The sequence below is a fragment of the Anabrus simplex genome, chromosome 8 (assembly GCF_040414725.1).
Source record: "Anabrus simplex isolate iqAnaSimp1 chromosome 8, ASM4041472v1, whole genome shotgun sequence".
In the NCBI taxonomy this organism is placed as follows: Eukaryota; Metazoa; Arthropoda; class Insecta; order Orthoptera; family Tettigoniidae; genus Anabrus; species Anabrus simplex.
Window position 1 is genome coordinate 47,291,001 of NC_090272.1, and position 10,856 is coordinate 47,301,856.

At 36.7% G+C, this 10,856-nt stretch overlaps 1 protein-coding gene across 7 annotated transcripts in view; it reads left to right on the plus strand.

The window, feature by feature from the left end:
• The window catches only part of LOC136878734 (PRL-1 phosphatase), a 364,304-nt gene extending 355,030 nt beyond the window's left edge, over positions 1 to 9,274 (plus strand). For all 7 annotated transcript variants that reach the window (XM_067152183.2, XM_067152190.2, XM_067152186.2 and 4 more), the window contains one exon: positions 1,119 to 9,274. In XM_067152183.2, the coding sequence (XP_067008284.1) occupies positions 1,119 to 1,230 (112 nt within the window). In that variant the 3' untranslated portion in view covers positions 1,231 to 9,274. The remainder of the gene's footprint in view (positions 1 to 1,118) is intronic.
• The last annotated feature ends 1,582 nt before the right edge of the window (positions 9,275 to 10,856 follow it).

The window sequence follows — 10,856 nt, forward strand, 5'->3', positions numbered from 1 at the left end:
ACCTGTTTCTGCCGTTAGCCTTCCATTTTCCCCTAAAATTTGTATGTCCCCTAATTATATATATCGTAGTGTTATTCTTAGTCTACTTCTTTCTTCATCAATTCCCTTTTCCAGATTCTCTTGGTAGGGTAGTGTACCAAAGCCCTCCACCATACTCAATCTTTCCACCACTCTACTAGTACTTCTCTATTTCCAATACAGTCCACAACAGAGCTCCATCTCATTCTAGCCCATCCCCTCTCTATCCATGAATGTCCTATTTTGTATTCTCTCTCCTGGCATTCTCATGTGTCAACAAAAAATTTTAGCTGCGCTATATCAAACTCTTCTTGAAGTTTACACACTCCCACCCATTTCCTCATTTTGTATTCTATCTCATCTTGTCTTTGCCTGTATGCTCCTCAAGAACCTCATTTCAGCTGCTTGCATCTTACTTCGGTTCCGCTTTGTCAACGTCCAGGCTGCTGAAGCATAGGTCAGTATAGGTTTATAATAGGAAGAGTATAAAACCTTCTTGCACTTCATTGGCATATCTTTGTTCCATACAATGTTTGTCACACACTGATAGAAATTTGCAGACTGCTGTATTCTTAAATCAATTTCTCCATCCAGATTTCCATCTACCGAGCTTGATAGCTGCAGTCGCTTAAGTGCGACCAGTATCCAGTATTCGGGAGATAGTAGATTCGAACCCCACTGTCGGCAGCCCTGAAGATGGTTTTCTGTGGTTTCCCATTTTCACACCAGGCAAATGCTGGGGCTGTACCTTAATTAAGGCCACAACTGCTTCCTTCCCACTCCTGGTCCTTCCCTGTCCCATTGTTGCCGTAAGACCTATCTGTGTCGGTGCGACGTAAAACAACTAGCAAAAAAAAAAGCTGGATAAAAGAAGAGGTATAAAGATCAATGCAGGTGTTAAGACTAGGATGGTGCAAAACCACAAGGTGTAAAGCATCCCAAGTGATGGAAAGCAACAAGGCATTTATTGGTGGATATGACCTGTCGTTTAACTGTTCAATTTTAAAAGGTCAGGGAAAAGAAACTGCAATTTTCCTCCAGTGTATATTTTTGAAACTTTTGTTTGTTTCAGTATGTTATTAGTGATCTTTTTGTTGCAGGAAGCGGCGTGGAGCTATAAATTCCAAACAGCTTGCTTATCTTGAGAAATACCGTCCTAAGTCACGTCTTAAGCTGAAGAATGGCCATAAGAATGCATGCTGTCTTCAATAGGCATCCAATCAATTATGCATGGCCAGCAAACCAGTTGATGGCATCATTGTTTGAAATGGAATCGACTTGGATAAAGAAAACACATCAACCTTTCCATTCTCTTTTTGTAGCTTGATCCCATTGCTTGGGAGAACTGTTAAAACAAACCTTTCTTTTGCTGGAGGATTTGCTTTAACTTTTCATTGTAGTTAGGTTTAATTTTGTAATCTTTTGGCTATTAAAGCAAAACAGATTTTAATTCTTTATTGGCTGATATTTCTGAATTATTCATGTATTTTAAGTTTGTAACTATTTGAGTTGTGTAGAAAGGGATGGTAAAAGTTTAATAAATGTGAATAGTTACCTAAAATCCTGTTTCAACATCAAAACATTGTAATAGTTGAGTGATAATGACATTTAAATGTTTAAAGTGAATTTTATTAAAATATATAGACTTTTTGTGCCAATATGTATTGAAAGGAAGGCAAGATTTGGGAAATAAGCAAGATGATTTTAATTGGAGTGGGGGGACTAAGGTTAATTTCAATATAATTTCCTCAAATTTTGTCTTGCTTTTTTTTTAAATTATGGGAATGGAATGATCAAAATTCATAATTTTATATTGTTATTTGACCATGAATAAAAAATAGTTGATAAAATGTGTAATCTTCCTGGGATGCAGGTGACTTTTCCATTGAAAAACAGTGAATGTAATAGCAGCAAAATCTCTTGTTATCATTCTGTGGAAGTCATTGGTAGTGGAATGGAATTATGTAAGAAATAGCATTGTTTATCCCATGTTGTCTGTACTTTTACTAATGTAATTCAGTTATTGCTTAATGCTAGGTTCAAAATTGAGTATAAAATGCAGCAGCAAATTTCAGTGTTCTAGAGAAAATAATTTATTGGCAAGGATTGTAATAAAATTATTGGAAGAACATATTTTTTAAAGTTTCAAATTAAATTCAATGTGAGTTAAGTGAGGTTTGTGGATGGGGGTGTGTGCAAGTGGGAGAGTGTAATTTAGGGTTCCCACATACCTAAAAGAAATCTGAATGTTTATTTTTATCACAAAAGAAATTGAGAGGTTTTGTATAAAAGGGAATTTCACATTACAAAAGTTGAAAATAGTTTGAAAAAATAGGGGGAATGCCTGTTCATTTACTTGTAGTCCTGCAATAGACTGCCATCAATAAAGTTTATAGCAAACTTTGTGAAAACAAACAAAATTCAATATTTTCTTCCTGTTGCTAATCTTGTACATGTAAATGCTTAGCTTGTTACTTCCAGCAGTTTTAAAATTCTTACTCTGACCGATTCAGAGAAATAAAGGTATTTCATTCTGTTTTATAAATCAGAAAGGGCCATTATATTGTTTTAAGTACTGGACGACTACAGCAAAGGTTTGAACTGGTTACAATAATTATACAGAATTTGAATTTGCAAACTAATTTGTGCATTCATAAAATGGGCTGGAATAATTTGGAAATAAGCTTGAAAAACACCTGTGGGAACCTAATTATTGATTTCTATTAAATACCATGTCATCCAAGGAATAAAAACAATATCCTGTCATTATTGAATTAGGATGACTGAAAGCAGCTATAAATTTGCAGTGTAAACTATTGTTGAATTGTATTTTAGTGCCTTTCAGAAATGATGCATGTTTCTGTGAGGTAATTATGAGTAAGCACTTCAGGAACATGACGTTTTGTAAGAATGCAGTAGAAACTGTGTATGGGGTCATCCATAAAGTCAGTTACTTCTAGCTTCTTCAGTTTTACAATTTAAAAAATTATGGTTTTCAATGTACTTTAACAACTTCCTGGATTTGAATGCCCATATATTTTACGTAGATTAAACGGAGCTTGTATAAGATGTCACCCTATAAGGTAAGAGCCCCAGCAGTTCAAGGATTAATTTCAGTGTGACTTGCAAAAATTCAACTTCTACAACACAAGTTTCTTTAGGTTTTTGAAGATGGAATTTGATGGTGGATCATTGCTGCTCAGATATGAGGCTCTATTTTAAAACAAATTAGTAAAGCTAGCCTACATCTAACACAGGTATGTGCTGTGTAAGTTGAGTTAGTCTGCTCCACTTAACTCAAATTACCAGGCCTCTACTGTTTTTGAAGAAATTAACAATTTGGCTGCTAAGTACAGCCCTGAACTATGTTTCCAGATCTATGCTACATGTTAGCTTCTGTTTTGTATTGTGTGTTGCAGAGTTAGTTTACATTCAGGAAAATGTTGAAAGATTCAGATGTACAAAAGTCATTTTAAAAGTCAATTTCTATTTGAAGTGCAATCCTATATTACATAATAGTAGTTTGTCCAATCCTAGGTAGTCTCATACTTTCTCATTGTAGATTTCCAAATGTGTAGCTCAAGCAATTGTTTCATGGCTTCAAACATGTGAGATAGCCATCTGTATAACCCAACAGTTCCCTATTTTCACACCAGGCAAATGCTGGCTGGGGCTGTAAGTTAACTAAGGACATGGTTGGTCCCTTCCGAATCGTAGCCCTTTCCCATCCTTTAGTCTCTGAAAACCTTCGTATTAGTGCAACATTAAACCAGTAGCAAAAAAATCATCCCATAACGTGGTACTTGTTTTTCCTGGGGAGATATGACCGTATGAAAGTACTGTAGAATTCAATGCTAGCCATGAAAACTTATAATTACCGTTATCCAAAACATACAAAGCTTGATTTCCAAACGGCTCCCTCTCATTGAGTTCAAACTTTGATTGAAATGTTATTTGATATGACATGATGCTACTTAAACACCTATGTTGTAAATCATTGAGATTATCATTTTGCAGGCAAATTCCTACCACATTCACTCTAAAATATCACACATAACCAAATTCAGGGCATCAATGGTTACCAGTGGCAAAACTACTCTGAAGCTATTTGAAATATACTCAAAAAACAACTTCAAATGAATACTATAGACAATATAGTAGTTTTGTTCCGTATCCCAGTGAAGTAAGGCACATGTAAATCACAATAACAGAAATTGCCATGGAGAAAGTAGGAAATGTATTAATCATGTTGGGTTGGAAACTATTTTTAACCCTCTGTATTGGACAATAATGCAAAGGTGTGCTCTAAAAGTGTCTTGAGATTTGTGTAGAATGCAGGCTTTCAGGGAAAAAGTTGTAATTGATGTTTTTAGAGTTATTAAACTGGAGCTTTGCTGGAAATTGAACTTGACCATTTATCCTAAGTTTTTACAACAGTAGTAATATTAAGAAATAATTACCAGAATTCTAAATTATGAAAACAAATGTTGAAATTTAAGTTAAGACCAAACAGCCAGAAGAAAATGACATTAAGTACAAATGTTGCAAATACATTTTGTAAGAAACATATTCTTGTACAATGGTAGATGTAACTTTTTAGGAGAGTATTAATAGGGTGCCAATATTTTAAAATACTAAACTGAAGTATATTGGGGAAAACGGATGCCGTGCTTCCCTCTGTGGCGTGCAAAAACAAATCTCGGACCAGCGATGTACACTTGCGACACATGTGGAAAACAGAAGTCTCCAGCATGTGGTTGCTTGAACAAATCTGAACAGTAACAACATAACGACTCCATTTTCAATCCATGAGGCCTCCTATGATTAAAAAAAGAAAGGTGCTCAGGGCGTTGCTGGTAAGTTTAGTGAAGTTTTTTGGGCTTGGTCGCAGTGACTCTGGTACTAAGAGGGTTCACACTATTCTGTAATAAGAGCAAACCAAAATACCACGGAAGGAAGATGTGAATTTAAAAAAAAACATATGATTGTTTTGCAAGGTGCATAATGACCATAAAGTGCCAATCTTTCTTTCCAACTCTTAGGTCCTGTATGCATTGAGAGGGATGACCTCAGTCTGGTAGGATTATTCTGACAAGCTTATGTAGATGTATTTGTGAAACATTTGTCTGTAAGCAAGGTATTTATTGAAATGCAGATTGCTTTCTTTCTTAATTCAGTTGGACAGAAATATGTTCACAAAATGTTGCTTCGAACATGCTAATGCTGCCATGTTGAATTTATTTCAATGTGTAGTAACAAGGTGAAAAGTTCTCTGTAATATCTGAAATTGTTAGAGATGATTGCTGGCAAGTCATTAGAAAAGGATAATAAACACCAGTATTTCGTGGAATACGCTAAACTGGAGTCACATTAAACATTTTTCCATATTTCATTCTTACCAAACTTTTCAACCTTTCTTTTTACCAGCAAGGCAACCTTGCTCTTAATCAGACATAGTTTCATGTAAAACATTCTTCACTGTTAGATTCCAATTTCAGTTGCAGTCTTGGTGTTTACTTCTAAAAAGAAAACTTTGAAGATAGCAAGGAGAAAGCTGAATGACTACTGAAATCAAGGAATCAAAAGATTTTATTACAAATGCTTGTGTAGTGACAAGTAGAGATTTCAGTTGGTTAAAACATTAAATGTTTTGTTCATAGAATGGTGTGCAATGGTGGATGCCCAGAATGTGTTCAAGGAGCACGCACAATTTTGTTCACTCCTGGTCAACTTTGAGCATTGCCTGCAGTAGTCTGCATTCAAGCACTCAATTTTCAATGGATTTGTTGCTTGTCACACTTTACAGAAGTATCTGGCACTGCTTTGTATAGTTAATACATAGCCACCAAAATAACAGCAGAACATATTAAACACAAATGTGTTACCCAAATAATTAGAACAAAAATAAACACAGTTACGTCCTGTGTGCCCTTTTGAGCATATGCCTCTCTTTAGGCTAGACTTCTCTGCAACTCACACTGATGATGGAATGTTTCCTGCGTGTTAGCCTTCCTCCAGAGATGGATGCAAGTGTTAAGTTTTAAATAGGTAAGTTGCTTTTCTTCCTCTTCCCTTTCCCAGCTTCATTATGTTGAATTTTATCTGTATATTAGATAATAAGCAGAGCCTGGATTTGCATTTGCAATAAAGTAGTAAAATAAGCATGGAAAATATAAAAACAAATCGACAAAAATCAAATTTGTTTTGTGGGGAAATCTTGCCTCATTCATGGATGTTAAAGTATATAAGGAGACTTGTGTGAAACTCCAGCAAGATGGTGAAGAATATTATACGCAGTGACAATCTGTTGTATATCACATGTGACAGGTGCATATGGAAAAAACAAATCTTCATTGATTTTTTTTTTTCACCTGATGTTTTGCTAATTTGACAGATTTTACATTCAGATTTTCTAATACCTGACTAAGTGTAATGAATGAAATTTTAGCAACATGAGTTTCTGAAGATCTGTGTATTTCACAACCAACATGGGGAATTGTTACACTACATTCAAAATTGTATACCCAGTTGATTACAGCAATTTCATTCATTACAGTAGGATCTTTATTATCTGGCTCCATGGCTAACTGGTTAGCGTGCTGGCCTTCGGTCACAGGAGTCCCGGGTTCGATTCCCGTCAGGGTCGGGAATTTTAACTATAATTGGGTAATTTTGCTGACACGGGCTGGGTGTCTCTTCATATTTTCATCCTTATCACGATGTGCAGGTCGCGTACGGACGTCAAATCAAAAGACCTGCATCTGGCGAGCCGAACATGTCCTCGGATACTCCCGGCACTAAAAGCCATATACCATTTCATTTATATGTATTAGGAGTTGTCTGGGTAATAAAATTCAAAATTGTAAATGTTTTAGATAGATGCACATGAAAAGTAATAAAACATACAGTACAATATATAAAACATTCATGAACAGTTATGAAGCCTCAAAACTTGAAATTTAGCATTGTGGAAAAAAAGAAATAAATAAAAGAAGGGTTCTTAAGGTATGGAAAACTGTCCTAATAATGGGTTCTTACTGCAATTAGTTGACATATCGCTTAAAACGGTTAACGGCAAAAATGCTTTATTGAAGTAATTTTAAAATACCTTCCATCTGGAATCTGTACACAGTATTGAACACTAATCAAATTGTCTGCAAAGGTTTGACTTACAAATATGAAAACCACATGCCATTTGCTAGCAAATCTGTTCTCTACTAAGTTGGAAGCTTCAAACAAGAATAGGAATGTTCACACAGGATGAATACAATTACAGGTGTGGGAAGGAATAACCAAGGAGGCACAAACATGTTAATCCATCCCTCTTCTTACAGACTTCATCCTATCTTTGAATTTATATTAGTGAACTTTTTAAATTCTCTTTCCATTATACTACATTGTACATTAAATAATGCAAATAATTCACCCCCTGCCCCACATTCCCTCTCATTGGAGGGTTATTTGAAATGGAATATTCCACATTATTCCCATTATCCACATTATTATTAGACTTGCTCTCCATTCTGGTCTATGGCTTTCCTTCACTAAGATGTAAGGGCCTGTATACTGCTGTGGTACTTTTCAGCTGGTTTCCTTCTCAGCCACATCTGGACTTTGTATATGACCTTGTTGTTGGTGTCTTATATGCTCCCATGAAGTGCAGCTTTAAGGGGAGCAGACAAATAAGTCTGATGGTGCAAGTTCTGGGCTGTAGGGTGGATGAGGAAAAATAGTCCACCCAAGTCTTGAGATTGCTTCATGGGTATGCAGACTTGTGTGTGGCCTTGCATTATCACGTTGAAGGAGGATGTTGATATCTTCATGGGGACGAACATACAGAAATAGTTTCTTACATTCTTTTTTCACATTCTCAGTGTAAACTTCGGAGGTTACTGTGTGGCTAGCAGGCTGTGTCAATCAGAATCATTACTACAGAAGACTAAGGCCCTAATCTTACCAACTGAAGATCCTGACTTGAACTTTTCCTTGCTAGGAGGATACATGTGATGCCACTCCATGGACTTCTTTTTCAGTTTCAACTTGTTTAATTTATAACTGTCAGTTGTTTCAGTCTTTCAAATCTTAGATTTTTTTTTTTTTTTTTCTTCATGTGCAGCATTTTCTAAATTTTATTCAATCGTAAATTAGTTTTGACGGACTGAAGAACTTGCCAGTTAGATTCCATGGACTGTCATTTCGTCTCAAGTTCATAAATAATGAATCCACGTTTCATCCCTTGTGATTATTTGGAATAAGAAATAATTGGCTTCGTGTTATAGGCACTTTGGAACAAGCCTTAATAGCCAAAGTGATGGTTAATTTTTGTTGGCACTACCCACAGGGTTGTCGAGTAGCCATTTCTTTGGCTGTTATTCACCTGTCGCCCAAATAAGCCCATGTGCGCATTGAATGGTCACTGGTGTTGGCTGCATGCGGCCGTTCTGAACATCTAAGATATGACGGTCGCGCTTAACCTTGTTACAACGCTGGTACTCGGATTACCCAGCAACTGACTGTACTATCCACTTCCTGATCTCCACAAATATATTTTCATAGAGCATCAGCACACTGTGTGAGATCACAAGGTTCCTGAATTATACAAAAACACTAGTAGACAAAATGTTAGTTTGGAAAAAATAAATTGTTTGTATTCACAAATAAAGAATTGCTTGGACTTGTAATTTACAGAAGGGAAATGCAACAGTTTCACAGGGTGATTATCACATAGTGGGCTAGATTAACAATTGTGAAATCTAAGAAACTGAATGTTTGCAACGGTCACCTGCTCCACAAAAACAAATTCAATCACAGAACATGTGCAATAGCCATTTTACAACAAAAGTGTTCTGTTGCCATGATGGCTGCAGAAGAAGGAAATTGCATCTACTGTTCCTAAAAGCCTCAGTTTTGGAGTTGAGATTAATTGCCATTTGGTAGACCTTTTCAAGTGCTTAAAGTTGACACTTGAGCACTCCTAGGGTTGTCTTCTTTCATTTCAGGGAAGTCTGGTCGTAACTAGTGATGTGCTTGAGCCCTGCTCGAACAAATGACGTCAGAGTTCGAACAAGTTTGAGCTTTGCTCGAGCTTTTGTGCACGCCGCAACCTAGTGGCTTGCTCTTACTAACCCCCAGAAGACTTGAGAAGGATGTGCAAGAATATTATGTTGGACAGTACCAGTTCATCCTATGGTTTCTGTTACTTCCGTGTCTTTTGTACAAAATTCCAGCCCATATCTATATATTGGAGACCGTCAAAGAGAGAGAGAGAGTGTGTGTGTCCCCATCAGAATAAACAAATTGTCTAAAATGTGTTGCTTGGGCCCTGTAATAAATGCAGCAAAGGGACGCCATTACATGTGTCAAAATAGTTTCATATATGAATGGTTACAACACTAAAAATATGATGTTTTGTTTTCAGTTGCCGACACATACTTCACTCGGCTCCATGGCTAAATGGTTGGCGTTCGGACACAGGGGTCTCGGGTTCGATTCCCGGCAGGGTCGGGATTTTAAACACCATGGGATGGTGACTTGTTTGTTCCGGATGGGCTCAAAAACTACTGGATCGATTGACCTGAACTTTGGTAAAGGATACAGCTTGAAATCTCGAATCACTTTTGATTTTCATATCGGACAGTAACAATGTATTTGTGTACACGATTGATGAGATGTCAATCTTTTCATGCTCAAATTCTTCTGTATGAGCAAAACGGGTAGTTCTCTCCCAAGGAGTGGATTCAAACCCCCCAACGTTGAAGACAGAAGGAGAAACTTGCCTGCCACGTTACACAGCTGCCTTAGCCCCCCCCCCGAAAGCATGATGTAAGAATAATACAGTATTACCGTATTCATAATTTTGTATCAAACATACGGTTGTTAAGATACACAAGTACTACCTTTGAAGGAAATACTTTCGTTAATATATGGGGAATGTTATGGATACATGCTTCGTCCTTTTCATAGCATATTATCATAATCTAAGCCGTATAATTTTATGGGCAATCTTTATTCCCCATAAGATATACGTCAATAACTGAATGTAGTAATATGACGGCACGCACCTTCGTTATCAATATTATACACACGCCTGCGTGAACGGTGCTTCATTTCATATGCTATTGGCTTATCTGCACGTTTGTACTGTAGCCAGTCAGACTTTGCTTTCGGTCACGTGACTGCTCAAGCTTGCTCAAACTTTGGTGCATATCAGGTCAGCTCGAACATGGGTATCGTTTGCCCATCACTAGTCATAACCGTATATGCAAGTCTTTGAGATGGATATGGCGTGTTTGTTGTAAATTGATTGTTCATTGGCAATTAACAGCTTTAGGTTAATGGAAACGAAGACTGATATTTTTTTAACGGATTCTATTCAGCCTTTTTTTTTTTTTTTTTTCAGAGAAAGAATTTATTCTTTATCACAATTTGGAGATACCTGTGCTTTGGAAGAATGGGATCTGGATTCTAGTATTACATCCATGTGCTCGCATAAGCAAAATGGAAATGCAAGCTTGCCGTGTAGGAACAAAGCGAGGTTCAAAACCCCGAACAGAAATTACCATTGAAAGTAATTGCTGCTAAATTGTGCTGGGATGGTTAGGGAATTGACAATTTTTATAATGTAACTGTTATTGGAAGAGGCAAAAAATACAAAGCTGCTGGAGTTTAGAAAATTTGGAGACCCCTTGCATAGTGGAGATAATATAATGGGTATGCAATAATCAGTCGTGCTTCCCAATCTCCTATTGTTCCATAGTAGAAAGTAGTTTATGGCATATCTTGATTGCAGATCAGATGTTTCATCTTGTCTTTCATGTTATAGGCTGGTAATATTTCTT